Source organism: Neopsephotus bourkii, unplaced genomic scaffold (genome assembly GCF_033783945.1).
Source record: "Neopsephotus bourkii isolate Nb327-2 ecotype Australia unplaced genomic scaffold, CSIRO-AGI_Nbou_v1 NB_867, whole genome shotgun sequence".
Taxonomy (NCBI): Eukaryota; Metazoa; Chordata; class Aves; order Psittaciformes; family Psittacidae; genus Neopsephotus; species Neopsephotus bourkii.
The window spans coordinates 3,296,762-3,314,610 of record NW_026901363.1 but is presented as its reverse complement, the minus strand read 5'-3'; the positions used below and the strand labels follow the sequence as shown (position 1 = coordinate 3,314,610).

Genomic DNA, 17,849 nt, shown 5'->3' with positions numbered 1-17,849 from the left:
CTCTTCATCAGATATCCTGTTTTGCCATACAACCTGCCACATTTATACTTACAGAGGTGCCTTCAGCCTGGGCTCCAAGTCCACTAGTGAAAACAAACCCACTTGTCTTTCTATGCCAAGCCCCAAACCTGGGACAGCCGTGGAAGCACCCCCACTATGCTCTATCGCCACAGGCTTGGTCTCTGTGCTTCTTTCCCTCTCTCTTTCCCCACCATTACAACAAAATACCACGGGTAATCCTAGAGAGTGCCAAGTAAATACTCTCGCCGTTATACACAGGTTTGCTATCATAAGGGAGTTATGTTCAAGCGAACTTTTTATTAAGGGCATGGCACAGAGATAGCATCTCTTCTTTCTGCCTCTGGCTGTTGACTTTAAACCTGGAAATCCCACTCAATAAGGATTTCTGACAGCACCTAAGTCCAAGGCAGCTTGCAGTACAGCACTATACCAAAATAGTTTAAAACCCAGCTCACTGCAATCACATCTTTACTCACCATGTGGTGCCCTATATTAGCTGATGCAGAAAAAAGTGAAATACAGGGCTTTTACATTGTCGGGATCCCAAGTTGTCCTCGTTAAAGGACAATCCTTACAATGGCTCAGCTGTGAACAGTATTTCCTATGTATTTGACACAAATAGCCTTTTCTTCAGCATCAGAGCTGCATGTCTTCTTATTCCAGCTATTTGTTCTTGAACAAACATATTTATTGTGGCTCATGAAAGGGGAAATCCCTCTCTCTGTTCCCTTCTGTCCTTCAGTGACCTGACATGTGCCTCACCCTAGAAACCAAAATGACTGGAGGAGCCAAGAACATGGCGAATTGTTCTGGGCTCCCACTTCTGAAACCACATGCAAGATTTGTTATGGAAAATCTCCCACACTAGGCTGTAAAAATCCACTCCCTTTTTTATGTGCCTTGTTATGAAAGTTGCCTCTATCACTTGCAGAAGTTCTCCCTTCTCAAAGAGATACACTTAGGCTATCCCTGCAGAGATGCAGTCTGTGGTGAGAGGAAAGCAGTCTTCTCTGTTCTTGCTGCCTCCTCTTATGGGTGTTTAAGTTGTTCTTATAGGCAAGCTACAGAAGTCAGTCACCCTTTCTGAAACATTATGACTTTTAATCTTATCGCAGGTCACTGGCACCTACACTACTGCCAGAGAATTAGGCTGTTATCTACATTGGTAAGAAGCACAGCACAACAAGGGCTGATCTGTGAGGAAGGGTTGGTGCCAAGCAGCCAGTGAACACAGTGTGTATGTGTCTTGGGGAAGAAGAGGCGAGAAAAGGGGCTGCATGGCACTAGTCTGAATTTTCCTGAGCACTAGAGAACATCTGGAGCATGTTACGGGCACCCCTGCAGAGCATCTCTTGTTTTCCTTTCAACCTAAAGAAATTCAGTTGACTTACCCTGAGACCACTCCCCAGTGAACCACAAAGCAACTGGGGAAGATCAGATTTGTTTCCAAAGTGTGCTCCTAAGATAAACTAAAATGCTAACAGAAATGCACTCTTTTCTTTCTAGCACCTGGCTCTTGAAACCAAGCAAAGTCAACATTAATATAATCCTGATTTAGCTAAACAACTGAAATCTGGTTTCTCATCTGAAGTCTTATTATAATTATCATAATATAATTATATAATATATAATATATAAGAGATAAGATATAGATATTATAGCTGTTTCTGAAAAAGTGGGATGAGAATTATAAGTAAATAGGCCATTTCTCACAAGATCTGATACTGGGAGTAGGGACTTAAAAGTACGTAGAACACTCATAAAAGCAGAAAAAACATTATTATTGAAATAAATCAAATATCTTCAATATATCAAAGTATATTAAAAACTGTACCAAACAATTTTCTTGATGAAACACAGGTGCAGTTACATTTTAATAAAAAGTGTTTACCAAAACAGCATTTGCAAATTTTAATTTTTCTTGTCCTCTGAAGAGCAATAATTCTCTGTATCCCTGCTATAGCCTACTCCTGCTGCCAGTCCTCAATAAGTTTTATTCAGACTGATCATTTATGGCCCAATTTTACTGCTTCTATTCAAAATCAGGAAGCCTCAGTCCTCATGCGGAATTAGTGGAGTTACTTGCACAGCAACACCAATATCAAATGGTAAGACAGGTCTAACCTGGCTGTATTTTACCATCACCATAGCCCTTAGAGAAGGGTCTCCTCCTAACTCTGGGCTAATTTTTTTTATGTGGAGTACAGCAAATCAAGTATTTTATGTTTTACGGAATTGGCAAGAACCAGTTTATCATAACATGGAGGGGAAAAAGCAACAGCAGTTGTAAGTACAAATTTAAATGTACTTCTTTGTATTTGCATGCAGAAGCTTTCTGAGCACAGCCTTGCCACCATTACACTCTGCAGAATCATCTTCTATCTGGTGGTGGAAGAAAGAATCTGTTACAGTGAAAAATGTCACCCATTGGCACACACAGTGCATATCCCCTCAGTGGCTTTTTGTGACTCCACAGACCTTAGGACACTTTAATGGTAAAGTTTTGCTTTCAGAAATACTGGCAAAGCACTATATCCTTCATTTCCAAACTTGGATCTGCAAACCATTTGTGGTCCATGACAACACAGTGCATACTCCTCTCCATGAAACCATGTTAAACAGTGACCTCTGTGATGATGGTTATTGTACAGCAAATGATGTGGTTGCTAGGATAATTGCTTTGAATAAAAATTAGTCTTTTTAATATTTCCCTAGCTAAATTTGTGCCACATTTCATGTCAATGTGTTAACTGCATGTGTTGGTGGGAAGAAATGTTGTTACAATCTCTCCTTCCCAAAGCAAAATATACTGAGAATTTTTACTTCACAAGAAAGCTGCCTATCAAAGCTACTCCTGGATCCTGGATATAAAGAGGGGCTCAAAATCAAACATATTCAAGTGTCACTATCATGTGCTAGTAGAAATTATGTATTTTTTGAGATGTGTTTAGTTCTGAGGACATGGAACTTAGGATTTCTTGGCATTAAGAAGGATTAAACCCCACAGACAGGTTACTGATGAGGACATGAAGCTTTCATTTAGAATGAGCTCTAAGTAATAAAATCCAACTCCTGACTCCCAATAAGTGACCTGAGGATCTCTACAGTTTCCCAAGTTTACAAAGGGTACATCAGTGTTTTAAAATATTTTAAAAAGAATTATCTCAATATTTGTATTTAAAATACTGGCAAATGTAAATAAATGGGCGCCTGGATATTTACAAACAGCAGAAGTAACTGCAAGCTTGTCTTGTGTATTTAAATGTCACAGCTTGTGGCTCAGTGAAATATAACCCAACAAGTTTACACATCTGGGGGATGTAACAATGGGTAATTATTCTGAGGAAGCATGCAAGGGAAAGCAGCATGTATTAACTGAAATATGTTTAGACTGGCAGCATTAATTGGTAGTATTAATGGGGATTGAGTCTTACACCTATGATCACTGTCTCCTCTCAGCAATTTTTGCGAATCCAAGCAGAAATAGGCTCATTAGACTGGAAAGTGACTGAACCTGTACTTACCTTGCCTCTTCCTCCCTCCACTCCCTCAGCCTTTTTTCATGCTCAGTGTTGTATTACAAATGGCTACTTGAACAGCAACCACAGAAAAAGTCAAAATCAACACCTACCTTCTTCTTAAGCTCCCTGTGCTGGATGTACAGAAAATCATCCCCACCAATGTGAATGTGAGAGATAAACCATGGGATGCAACTTCAGGAAACCTCTTGGAGGTGACTTCTACATATTCTTTTGTCATTCCTCCCTAGGAAAAGAAATAGGTCCTTCCTACTCTGTGGGCCAACTGTGGCCTCTATCCTCAGCTACGAGTTAGGTATCTACAATGCTACCACAGATATCTCTACCTCCCCTAGTGTGTTTTAATTTAAGAGTTCAGTTGCTCATTTACGTACTTAACTAAATTTATGCTGTTCTGCTGCTCTCAAGTCTCAGCATGAGAGAGTGGGAAACAAAGTTTGCAGTGACCCAGCAGGGAGAGAAAGGCAAAAGTGATTCTTCTACTCACAATGGGAGACCTGCTGTTGGTACTTGCTACATCATCATGATTTTCAAAGGAGAAATTTTAAAACTTCCTTTGGCCCAAGATAAAACTCTCAGTATTTTAAAACTGTTTTTCTCTCGCCTTATTAGATGATTTAATGTTTCTTTTAAAATGGGAAATGGTATCACTCCCTCTGCCATAATGAAAGCCTGGTTTAGATTGTTTTATTACACAGTTTTAAGTGCATACTGCTATTGCATTTCATAGGAGTATATTTACATTTACCTTTCTAAAACACATAGTATATTATGTTGCAATTAAAAGCCCACAAACTCAATCTGATATTTCTTCATTAATTTATTCCCAAACCAATATGTATTTTAATGTTCCAAACCGTTGCTAATTAACACATGGAAATATTTTAACGTGGATTTTGATTAATTCCATTTAACAGTCTAACCAGTGCTAAAACATATGTGGTGTGTCATTTCTTTCTTTTGAGGAAGGCATTGGCATTAAATCTTTCAATCTTCCTGAGCACCAAATGCTAATTTCAGGAAGATTAAATAGCAGACTGCAGCTATGGTTTCCTTTCTTTACTTCCCAGAAGGTGAAATGAACATATTTATGTGGGAGGAATTTCTTTACTGCACAAGCCAAAATACAGAAATTAGATCTTTTTTTTTCTAGCATTGCTAATACACTAGCAATCGCCTGCCAACTAAATAACTTTAACCTATATCTGCAGTTCATGGCGAGTTGCCAAGTTGTATGTTCAACTTTCTTTCACTCTTTTTTTTTTATTAAAGTATTCCCATATGATGTTTTCACTTGCAGATCCTAAATGTTTTTCCATACGTGAATCAGAGACTACCAGTTTATAGTGGGGTGGCTCTGTTCCTGAAGCTGGAAATGCTCATAGAAGACCCTCCTCTGATTTTCACACTTTGAAGGTACGTTATAAATACGATTAACGCCGTATTGCTCTAACAGCTTAAAATCTGAGTCTTATTCTGAGTGCCAATGAACTAAGCACACAGAATATCCACAAGTATGCATGCAAGTTAGTGTCTTAGAATCATAGAATAGTTAGTGTTGGAAAGGACCTTAAGATCATCTAGTTCCAACCCCTCCGCCACGGGCAGGGATATCTCACACTAAACCACATCACCCAAGGCTTCGTCCAACCTGGCCTTGAACACTGCCAGGGATGGAGCATTCACAACCTCCCTGGGCAACCCATTCCAGTGGCTCACCACCCTTACAGGAAAGAATTTCCTCCTTATATCCAATCTAAACTTCCCCTGTTTAAGTTTTAACCCTTGCACATGTAAAAATGGAAAGACACAGAGCAGGAGGAGGCTGCCTTCTGGACCACAGGTTAATTGCTTGTATATTGCATACAGATTTTCACAAGATGGAGTCTGATGAGTTTAGGAACAGTTAAGCACTTCTGCTCTTGAGATTCCCAGCAGAAAGCCAACCATACCTGGGTACTGTAGTTCTTCTTTCCCCTATAGTGAGTCCAGTTTCCTTGTTTTCACTTCCATTGTCCATTCTCTGCTTCATAGTTAGCATGTTCCTACTGAAAGCTGAAGGAAAGGTTCACTGCATGTTCAGATCACACCTACATCTCCTTCATGACTACCATGCCTCTGCTGCATAAGTGATTTTTTCTTATTATTCTTTCCCTAGGCTTTATCTTAGTTACTGCAATAGCCTTTGTAAATCTTAAATCAGCTTTAACAATATGGCACTATCCCTCCTCCTTTACCTTTCACTAGCTGTATTTCAGTCTCAATTGCTAACAGCATTCAGAACAGTGGTTTGTGTTTTGCTTCCTGTTACCTCTACGATACCTAATCACACTTTCTGCATCATTCAGCTGCCCAGATTCCTGAGAGAGCATTCCAGTTGTTTCTTAGTGATCTACTCCTACCAGATAAAGAAAAGTCCAATTTTCTACTTGACTACCATTGTAATCAGGATTAGAACTTCTCTGAGCCTACACTTACACCCACTGATTGTCAAGTATTTTCTTTATGCCCCTTTTTATACACTTAAGAGGCATGTGTTGGATGTAATGTTTTCATCATATTCACTAAATGAATGATCCCTGGAGAAAGTCAATTACAGCTACAGCAAGAGTCCCCGCTCCTGTTGAAGAACCAGAGGCTGTCCTGAGAAGCCTCAGGTTCAGTCCCAGCCATGAATCACAGAAGCTGCCACTGCCCATGCAGAAGTGTGTGCATTAGAGTCTTGCCTGTACTTGAAAAAAAAGCAACTTCTATGTTCTCAGACTATTTAAAACTTAATTCCTCTGCTATCTACAGAGAAAAGAAAGAATAATTTGTAGAACAGTACCCAAAAGTTATGATAGGAAAGAGCTGTAGGTACGTTCTTTCAAACTAGCCATGTGTTGCTTTGAAGGTTTGCAACAGGTAAAGTAGTATTTAACATAGCTGACGGGAAAGTTTACAATGGCCATTCATTCCAGCAAAGAAGGCCAAATGCTGATACCTGCCAATCCTGTTCTCAGTAAGAAGCATGCAGGCTCTTCCCAGAGTGAAAACACACATCATAAAAAATTCAAATACCCGCAAATGGTATTTTCTCATCTTTTTTTATTTGAGCATTCTTTGTTTTACAATTCGCAGAGAATATATTTATTAAAACAGGTCATCTTCCAGAAAGCGCAAAGGCGCCAACTTGGTTAGACCTGCCAGACTGGTCCTAGGAGAACATCCTTGTTAACTGACAACTAAGTAGACTATCAAGATCCAAGAGCATCCTTCCTTACGCATTTGTACGCCAGATGGATGGAAACAAGATGCTGAAAAACTACCAGCTAAAAAACATTATTCAGAAAGTACATTACCAGTCAATGTGAAGTTACCACAACACGTAACACTGTTTTCATATGGCCTGTGATGTTTTCCTTAAATTAACAAGAGGAAGCAGAAAAGATGCAGTTTTAGTCATGGAAAAACAGCCGTAATAGTGCTTTTCCATTATATATCTAAAAAAAATATTCCTCTAAGGGTGAAAAGTAAATATTATGACCCCCTTTCCTAGTCATATGCTCCATGGCACTGAGGACCACTCATCAAAATGGGAAACAAGATTGATAAAGATTTTTGCCTGCTGCTTGATTAAAAAGCCTCTACAAATTATACTGCCTGTAAGTACCAGAGTGTCCTACAGTCACACATGAAATCTACTGGCAGAGTTATGAATACACCCTACAGACCCCCCTTCAGATGTTAAATGATATCTCAACATCTTTGCTCTACCAAAACAAATTCTACTCCTCTCCCCAAAGCCTTTGAGGTAATTTTACTTTGTGACATTTCCTATGACACCATTTGAATAACAGCATTTCTTACACTTAACTTGGACCAATAACAACCCACTTACAAGCAGCTCCTTTGGCACTGGGAGCTTTCCAACAAAGCTTTTTCTTTAAACAAAGTGAAACAAAGACTTTTCAACACACACTGAGACTGACTCTTCGCAAATAGAGGTATTCTGAGAATATATAGGTATATAGGTACAAATAGAGGTTCAGTGAGATTATTTTTTTATTTCCTCCCAACAAGAAAAGGTTAGAAGTAGCTTAAAAAAACAAAACCATAAAACTACTAACAAATGCGCAGTGAGAAAGAAGCTATCTAGGCCTTCCTTCCCCAACCCAAATATATGTGGTCAGTTCTTTTAACCACACCTATTCAAGTCACTTAAAGTGCACTGTTCTGCAGTCTGATGTGAAACGCAAAGTTCCCATTGATGACAGTAATTCAAAAACAAGCCTAAATATGCTTATTTATGTTTGATTTAAAATAGGCAAGCTGTCCTTTTGCCATCTCTGCAAAATAGCTTTGGTAGCAACTGTCCAAGCAACTGGACAGTAGCCTTCAAAAGACCACAATAAGAGGTCTTCAGTCGAGTGGTGTCATATGGTCTTCATTTAGAAGTATCACAAGAACATTACTTCTCACAGTATTTACAAATGAAAAACATGTGGCTGTAACCTGTAATACTGTAAGAAATACTGCTCTTTGGGTTTGCTTTTTGGCCTCAGACTTTTGAAATATGAACCAAGCAAAGGGATTTCAGTTTAATACGGGATTCAGTCCATTCTTCCTCGGAGCTCAGTCTGGGAGACAGCTAAAGCTTTGCATCTGAAAAAAGTGATTTACCCACAACTATGGTAATGTACTATAGCTGGCAACTAAAGTAGCATATATATCAAAAAAGGTGGGGGGGGGTGGTTAATTAAAGACATCTTCTTTCTGTTTAATTGGAAAAAGAAAAAAAAAATACTAAATTAGCTTTGGTTCCTATAGGGTTTTATAAGTCATATATAAGCCTCTTGCATTTACTATTTAGGCTCAGTCAATACGGTTATCTACCTGTCAATTTTTCTTGCTCTTTAATGCAGAAAGAGAGCAGCCTGTTTTATAGCTAGTTAAGAAAGTACTAAGCTAATCAATACATGCGGCGATAATAGAATGATTTGAAACACGTAACAGAAGCTTATCACTTCACAGAATACTGAACCCATCAAAATATTTTCCTAGAAGTAAAGTGAAAATAGAAGTTCTTCGTTTTTTATTACTTAAGTGGGTGGTGACATAGATGTAGGCCTTTTGGATTTGTTTCTAGCTTTGTATTTTGGGGAAAATTTGGTGCACAAGCATTTGCTACTTTGTAGGAATGTGAGGCCAATTGTGCAGTGAGATTTAAAAACTCTGCCTTGAGAATTAAGAATTACCTTAATTGCCCTTTATTTCCCATCCCTAAACATGTAACAGAAATCCGTGCACTGTTCTGGATAACCATGCATAAGACTTTCCAGGAACACATCTTCTGATGATCCTGCAGACCTTAAGATGCTCTGCTTTATTCAGTACTCTCAGTGATTTGTGCTCAAGCCCAATCTGAAAAGTACAGGCTTTCTTTCAGCTATCCCCTATTTTGTTAGTTGATTTGAAATAATTTGTAAGAATCTGATTCCTAGAGATTTAAATATACATACATGAATCAAGATTCTGGATTTTAATGCAGCAGAGAGAGGATCAGCTGTTATTGTGGTCTTTAACCTCCACTTTTCTGAAGAAATGCACAGGATTTAACTAAGCAGTTCTCTTTGAATGGTAAGTAACAATCACCTGCCATCATGCCATCATACAATTCAAGTAGGTGACATTCTACACAACACAAAAGCTCTTTGCAATGTCCCAGGCTTGCCACAATTTTCCAAATGTTAAATGTAAGCTCAAAATTTATATATATATATATAAAAGTGCATATGTAAATACAGGCTAAAGAGATGAGAGTTAATAAGAAAGGAACAGAAAATGATGTTTAGAGCTGGAGGCTTTCTATCAATTTTTCTATCAGTTCTAGCTCCAGGGCTGTTCTTATTAATTCTGTGTCATGGTATCTGGCGGATTTCTGCATATCCCCCTGAAGTCACACAATGGCCTTATGGCTTCCCAGTTCTGAAAGGTCTAGTTCACAATTTCTGAGACTGAGGCAGCCAAGCCTGGGTGCTAGTGGTTACATGGGGTTTTGCACAAGGCACCAAACCATTAAGTTGTTTGCCTTTACCCTTAGAAAAGACTACTGATAAGTAAAACAAAGGAGAAAGGTAAAAGAAATCATAAGGATCACAAAATCATAAAGAAATTCTTATAGGTCACAACTGAAAGTTTACAGAGACTCTGCTGTCCCCATTTCTCTACCAGAAATGGCCGCACATGGTGCAGTCAGGTCTGAACTAGCTCCGTGGGGGTGAGTCAAGATCTGGAAATCACAAAACGGCAAGAATGAATCCATGGGTGCGTTAAGTGCTGCTAACATGTCCTGAACTAGCCTGGTAAGTCTGTGTGAACTTGCCATGTATCTCTACAAACTCAGAAATCTCTAAACCACAATCCATTGCACAGTAGAAACATGCCAGCAGCAAGGCATTAACAATGTCTGTTCCAGAGGAGCCAAAAGATGGATGGGCACCTCTGAGGGCAGAATTGGGCCCAGGGAATGAGCAAAGATTCTTAGAGCAACACCTCAAGTGACACAAATTATGTTATAAAATTGATCACTTCCTTACACGTGGCAAAATGCTTCCAGGGCACTCAACATCCTCTTCCATTAAGCCATGATAAATGGGACCATATTTCCGCATCAGCCTGAAATCATCTTTTAAATCTGCTTGCTCAAGTATTCGGCTACTTATTCCCCTCCTTCTCCTTAAGACAGCAAAACCTGTCTTTCTCAACTTTGCCCATCCTAATAGGTGCCATTATTGCAGGATCATTACTTACGAATTTTATTTCTTCACAGAATTCTTCATCTTAAGAGCATATAAAATTCTGAGAGAAAAACATTCAGTGTGCAAATCTCTATACATACACTTTATACATGTCTCTATACATACACTCAGCAACACAAGGACAAAGGAGACTTGCAGAAGAAATTATGGAGGAGTGCCCTCCAAAAGTAACTTTCCTACTGCTAGTTTGAAGATCACTACCCGGAACAGTGTTAGGATGGAAACCCAGGGAGCAGGAGCAAACTAGTTTCAAGCAGATCACTACGGCTCAAGGTGGCTAGGGAAGGTTCATAAATTGATAAGCACCACCGAAGGATCATAAGCCTCCACATCAATTGTATAAAGATTACAACAGAGCCACTCGCTGCAGTCATTCTGAAAATGTTATGGGTTTCACAGGTGTGCACTGTCAGTTCTGATTAAGCTTAAACTAAACCAGTTATCTATAATGTTGGATTGGAAGGAGTTTTATCGCTGAACATAGGGTAGATCAAATTCAGGATACGCATCTGTGGAAAAACACATAGGGCCAAAGTTCACAGTCCTGACATAGGTGAAAAAAAAAATAATAATCCAACCCTCCAAACTCAGAAGGAGATTTGCCTGTAAGAGATCCATCAGTCTGGCTATTGTCAGATGGTCTGTACTGTGAAGAAAAGTTATTCATCATCTTAACACAGCTTTGGGTTTTCTTCTCCCCTGCAAATTATTGTCCGGTCATAAAATGCAGACTGGTTTAAGACTATTATCTGCATTCATTTCTAAAGTGCCTAGAGTTTACCATTTATCTGAACAAAAATGAATTAATTATATACCTATCCTTTTCACTGTACACGCTATAAACTAAAGCAGCTATAGCAACAAGTTCCTAATGCAATTTTTCATCTGTGCAACTAGGAATCTTTCCAAAAACAACAGTTCACATCAGAGTTTCTTACAGTTATGCAAAAAGCTGTGGGCGAAGTCCTGTACCCAAAAAACCATTGCTAACAAGTGAATTGATTTCAACAGTGCCAGGATTTCATTCACTCTAAATATTAAAGGAAAAAAACCCACACATTCTTAATAGTTGATACAAGTTGCAAAAGGTATGGTCCATTTCCAAAAATACCCCTTATTGATACTGCACTTTAAAGTCCCTCTTTGACTCACAGTGCTAATAGATAAAAAGAGCAAAAAAAAAAAGTATTTGCTTTTACAACATCATTATTTCCTTTGCATGCAATTATTTACTTGCCAAACAATGCTAGCGACAAATCGCAACAGACTATGAAGCCATCTACAACAGCAGATTTTTAACCTAAGGTAAAAATAAACAGAAACATCTGTAAACTAATCTTGTACAAAGCTACGTTTATTAACAAATACAGTTTCTAATAAAACACCATCTGCAAGCAACCCTCAGCTTCCACTTGATATAAATAGGCCTTTTACTGTTTTCAGATGCAGTTCCCAGAAAATTATTCCAAGCTCTACTGCAAAACACATCAGTCTTTGTTGCTGCCTGGAATGTTAATAAATAACATCAAGTTTTTAAATAGTCAAACAAATTATTGGCTTGAAACAATTATTTCAATAGAAAAAGCTGACCTTTTGCAATAAAGTGGCTTAAGAATGCATTGCTCCTCATTCCTGGTATAAAAATATTACCAAGGAGGGAAATATTTGGGGGGAAACAAAAAGCTATGAAAAACCCATACTGCAGTTCTGCTCATATGTATGTTATAAAACTACCTTGCAAAAGTTACTGCTTTAGAAAAACTCAGAATAAGAGAAAAAGTATACAGAGTGTAAATAGGTCAGTTGGTATCCATACGAGACATCCATGCTTGGAATGGACATGAACATGAACCAACTAAAATGTTCCTCACAGGACTACTGTATTGACCAGCAATACAAAATTCAACAGTTTAAACTGTTGGTAGAAGAGGCTGGGACAGAATCCCAAAATTAAGAGCTCTTCAGAATGCATAAAAGCTTTAATGGGACACATTTTCATAAGCATTACTCAGAACTAGAGCCACATTAATTCCATTAAAAGCAATGAGAATTTAGCGAACTCTGTAAATAAACTCCTTGCTGGTAGAACTATTTAGTACCACTAAATTTGAACACTGCCACTTTTCCTTAGAGTTCAGCACAGCAATCTTTCTATCAAACTAGCTTCTAGCTGAAAATGCAAGATTGAAAACTGCAGATGAACTGAGATATTAAGAGTCCTCTGTCCAAAATTCAAGCTGGTATAAATATATTACACCAAAACAGATCTCGCCTTTTAATATTAGTCAGAAAAGAGCAATGTTAGTATTCCAAACGGCTTTTAAAACTTCATTAAATATTGCTACTTGGACTATCACAAACAAACTTTGCCAACAGTAGTCATGCACAATCTAGAAAAAAAGGAATAGTTTAGACTGTAATTACAGGAAATGGACTTGCATATTTCTAGTGAAACATATTCAGTGCATGAAATATTCAAGCAGTACTAGAGAGAAGATATTTTAAAACACTTACTTCATTAACAGGAGGAATGGTGAGCTTTGGTACTTTGTTCTTTGAACTAGGTGCATTCACTTTTCCTTCCAGCAGTGTTCCAAAGGACTGATTTCCATACCCACTCTCAATTTCTATTGGCGGTTTCAGTTCAGGTGAGTCATTGGGTACCTGGTCCTGACCATCCATAGGCCTGACATAGGCTGTAGGCTTTTGCTGGACCATGCTGTTCTTGCAGTGAAGTCCTGGTGGGAAATTCTGAGACGAAAGGCTGTTGTTTGCAGATAACAACGAAGTGGAAGGAAGTGGAGAGCCAGGACCATGACCTACAAATTCAAGCTCTGCAGGCGACTTCGAATGACTGCTTTCTTTATAAGTATGTTCTCCAGGTGCTGACTTGGAATGAGTGTGCCTCCTTGAATGTGAAGATGCTGCCATAGAATTTGCTTCCTCAGTTCCTCCACTTTTATGCTGCTCACTCTGACAATTATAGAGGTCTTCATACCTGCTCTGTGCCTGGTCATGAGAGGAGCTATGCTTTGTCCGACTCTGCTGACTACTGGATTGGCTTGGCTGGGCCCCACTGGAGTTGTGACCACCACGTGACCAGTCTGTCCTCGACTTTCTGCTGCTCTGGTGACTGTGTAGCAAAGTAGAATTAGATGACAACGAAGAAGGTGGAGGCATTGATGTCGATGAGTGGCCACTGATCTGATGAGATGGGATCATCCTGTTCCTCGGTTCTGGGAAAAAGTTCTGTTCATTTTTGTCAATGGGTGTCTGTGGGACAGAATTCTTTGGGATTCCTACAAGGTGGCTCTGGTTGGAATGGTTGGTTAACAGGTCCTTCATCTCATCATAATTTCCCAGTGTGTTCTGGACACGGTTTGCAAGGGCATCACCTTTATTTGTCTAAAATATCAAGAAAATAAATGAAGCAAAAGAGTGAGTACATTCCTGATTACAAGTTGCTGCTCAGAATAGTTGCCTTAGAAGACAGCAAATGTTAGCTCTTTAATGGTGTCATGCTGACATTTAATTTAATTTCAATTACATTTTGCATATGTTATGTAAGAAAAACCTATCAATAACTGTGTTGAAATAATCTCTTGAAACAGGCTTGCATGAGTAACACTTGTATGCTGCTTCCCATTTTCTTAAATAAGCTCTCAGAGAAGTGTCTAAATTGCATCAGTTATGGATGTTAGGAGCAAAATAAGCTGGTTTTATGTCAGAGATGTTGGGCTTGTACATTTCATATCATGCAAAACATGCACGTGCAATTACTGGCTACTGAGCATTTGAATTGCAATCACACAGTTTATTTAAGTATGTTATTGCTCTATCAGCCTCTTAACCCACAGTCCAGAATTAGAACCTGGGTAGTCCGCAATAAACACATGATCACTTCAGTGTAACTCCAATTACTTTTCATGAAAGAGTTCAGGTTGACCTGACGTATCTAGCATCTCAACCTAGAAAAGAAAATGCTTCTACCCACTCAAATACTACAGTAACTTCATGTAAAAGACCATTCAAAAATATTTTCTTACAGAACATAAATAGACACGATTGCTATATTCTTAAGTACTGGGATTCTTCTGTTGTCTGGAGGCTGGTTGTATTTGTGAGTCCCACTTTTCTCTGAATTCCAGTAATAAGTAAACAGTGACTCATCTGAGTTTCACTGCTATTAGACCTTTGAAGCATCAAGTGGGGTTTTTTTATTTTTTCTTTTCTTTTTTTTTCTCTTTCACTTGTGAAAAGCTGGACAAATAAGCTTGAAGCTATAATTAACATGCAGCTAATTTCCTCTCTCTTCCTGTTCTAACTCACCCCACAGAGACACAAAGCACCAGCCTTCTTACTGACCTTTATGTTCCACTGAAATGACCAGCAGAGAAACAAAACAACTTATTCCCCACGCTTATTACTTTATAAGACTCAAAGGATAAAACCAAAGCAAACCTATAGTTCCTGTTCAAGCAGGTGGTTAACTTCTACAGTCTGTAATTAAATGACAAAGTTGTAGTGTGTGTAAGATACCACAGGATACAACCAACTATGCTTTCACTTATGTTTGGGTTTTTTTTCACTCTATACAGCAAACAGTGCTACAGTCCAAAGATGCCCTAACACCAGGCCATAGAGATGGGGAAAGGCAGCACTATGAGCCTGTGCTTTGTTGGAGTGTCACACTTCATTCCTCGATGAGGGACCCTATGTGCCACTGATCCCATTTTCCTTAAGTATGAAGCAGAAGTTTGAGCAATGAAAAAAATCCATGCATGGATTTCTCCTGAAATACCTGCTTATATTACCAACTGCTGAACTAGTCAGGAGATGAGAAGAATATTGCAGAAACATTTTTTTTCCTTAGTACTGCACAGGCCATAAAAAATGTTTTAAAAAGAAGATAATAAATGCAAATTTCCTTTTGCTCATTCTCAGGGATTGTAACATATATTGCCATTGCACTGAGGCAGTGATTTAAAAATTAACTGTTCAGTGTTGTTCTCATCTGTATACATTTTGCCAGTGCTCCTAACTGACACAGTTAATAATCCCAGTTGTTGAGAACCATGGATCACTTTTATTCACTAAGTAAGTCCCTAGGTTGGTCATTTTAGTGGCAAAAATTATATTCTAGCTAAGCTAAGAATAAGCTCTTTGTATATGAGCACTCTCCTTCAACTGAGTTGCACAATGAGCTGTTTGGGCAGCAGCCAAAACCAGGCTCTCTCTGTTCAACCCTCAAATTTAAAACAAGGAGATTCCATTGTGCTTAAGGGCCCAGCAGGAATTATGATGCGAAGTCTAAACACTTACATACTTGTTCTGTTCCTCCTTCCCCAAACACTTTAACTCCTTATGGAGTAGCACAGGGGAAACAGATGAGTATCGAAAAAAGCCTGACCACCAGCCTTCACCTCTGCTTCAGCTACACTTCCAGGGTATGTTTAGCTTACTTTCCAGAAAGCAGAAGTTTGTGGTTTTTTATTAAAAGGAAAAAAAGAAAGTACTGACAACATATCATCACTAGAACACTTCAACATCACAGCATATTAAATGGCTCTTGTCTAGATCCTCACAGAAAGAATCAATATTTTAATTTGCATGTAGAGCTTTTCAATCATTTCTGTGTTGGAGGTATCTGATTCCACCTATTTTCTTTTACATGTCACAATGATAAACACAATTTTGCCTGACACTAACTCTGTTTTCTGCAGAATGTGAACATTCTGCAGACAAAAGCCACTGTATAAATATAAAGTATTATTATTTGTAATCATTTACTGGGAGCATTAATAAAAAATATATTTCCTGAAAAGCACAGATTAAATTAATTTACACATCCTTAGCATATTAAGTGCACTAAAGCTCATATCCAATAGTTATTGAAGTCAATAGAAGGATTACTGCTCTCTTCAATGGCCTTTAGACTAGACTGCAAAGCAAAAAACACATAGTGAATGCGAACAGTAATTTGGCTTACGCTTAAATAAAACTAGAACATGCACAACTAAGACCAGAGTTTTGTAATGCCACCTGAACGAGATTGGGTGTGTAGTGTAGTGTACTACCTGCATTTAAGCTATAAAGCATAACATTAATGGTTTTATTTTATTTACTCAACATTCAGGGTTCTTGTGAGAAGCAGAGTATCCTTGACAAGCTGGGATACCAGCAAGATAAACACAACATCCAGTCATAATTTGTGGTTGCCCTTTTTTACTTCCAGATTTGGGACAATTTCTACCTTCATATTCTGGATAATTGACTTATTTCTGAAAGGATAACTCTGCACATCTTGCACATCTGAACAGCATGTTAAATCACAATTTTGCTACCATTAAGGAAATGAAGCATCGTCTGAGAATTCCAAGGCATAAATTATATGCCTGGTTTGTGACTCATGGCTAGGGCCTTCCCCGTCATTCTAGGCTCTTGTTAATTTAGGAAATGTACACCTTCCTATCTCTGGTTCTATTGCTTTCTACAAGTATCTGTAATAGAATCCTATTGGAAGACCAGTTTGCTAGCTAGCTATTATTACATTCTAGGTTAACAAAGAAAAGAATTAAGGCACTCAAACTTGTAGGCCCATCTACAAGGGTTTTGTGAAAATTTGCATGAAACTTGAGGTTTCACAACTCATTCACTTTCTCACACCTCATAGTTAAACTAACCTCCATGGGTTAGAAGCCTGAGATTTATTTGGGCTTTTTGAGGGGCTTTACCTGAAAAAGATAAAAGATTTAACATTCATCAAAGGCTCCCCAATGGAAATGCTTCCCATTGTGTTCTCTTTCTCAATTTGACCTCTTCTGAGGCGATTCCTTTTAAAGGCAACAAAAAATACTCCTACTGCTTTCTCTAAAACACTCATCTCTGAAAGTCTTTACTAATTCAAAACATAAAACAGTATCAACAACTCAGTGCTAAAATTGCAGCTTGTCTCAGGAAAACTTTGACATTGCTTTTTCAAATGTCTGTTGTCACTGCAGGCTCTTCTCTGATCACTTCTTCAAAATCAAGCATTAGCAGGTTGCACCAGAGTTCAAGGGCAAGACCTGCAACCCACTTGCACTAAAGGGCAACACAGACCTCGCTGCCCGACCCCCCTGAAATAACTCTGGATGTCATCATGTTGTCAAAACATTGTCATTGTTTCCCCACATGAGACAGCAGAGCTTGAAAAGAACATTTTTATCTTTTAATAAGCATGTACAGATGTATTTTATACACCCACAGATATAAATATCTCTTTTCATGTATGTGTACACATACATATACTACAAAGAACTGACGTAGAAACATACACTTGTCCAAAACCATAATGATCACCTAAGTTTTATTTGACAGAGGGATAGAAAGGAAGATGCAACAGCTAGAGCAAAGAGATGACGGATGGCGATGGATACTCCACACATCTCATGATACACAATGGCAGTAAACTCCATGAGAAAATGGACAGGTTTTAATACCCCCCAAC

The 17,849-nt window shown here is 38.5% G+C and overlaps 1 protein-coding gene across 8 annotated transcripts in view; it reads right to left on the bottom strand.

The window, feature by feature from the left end:
• AFF2 (ALF transcription elongation factor 2) overlaps positions 1-17,849 on the bottom strand; it is a 368,508-nt gene that overhangs the window by 228,260 nt on the left and 122,399 nt on the right. For all 8 annotated transcript variants that reach the window (XR_009725983.1, XM_061356781.1, XM_061356774.1 and 5 more), the window contains exon 3: positions 12,875-13,765. Coding sequence is in view for 7 of the 8 variants with exons in the window: in XM_061356774.1 (XP_061212758.1) it covers positions 12,875-13,765 (891 nt within the window). In the remaining variant the exon portion in view is untranslated. The remainder of the gene's footprint in view (positions 1-12,874; positions 13,766-17,849) is intronic.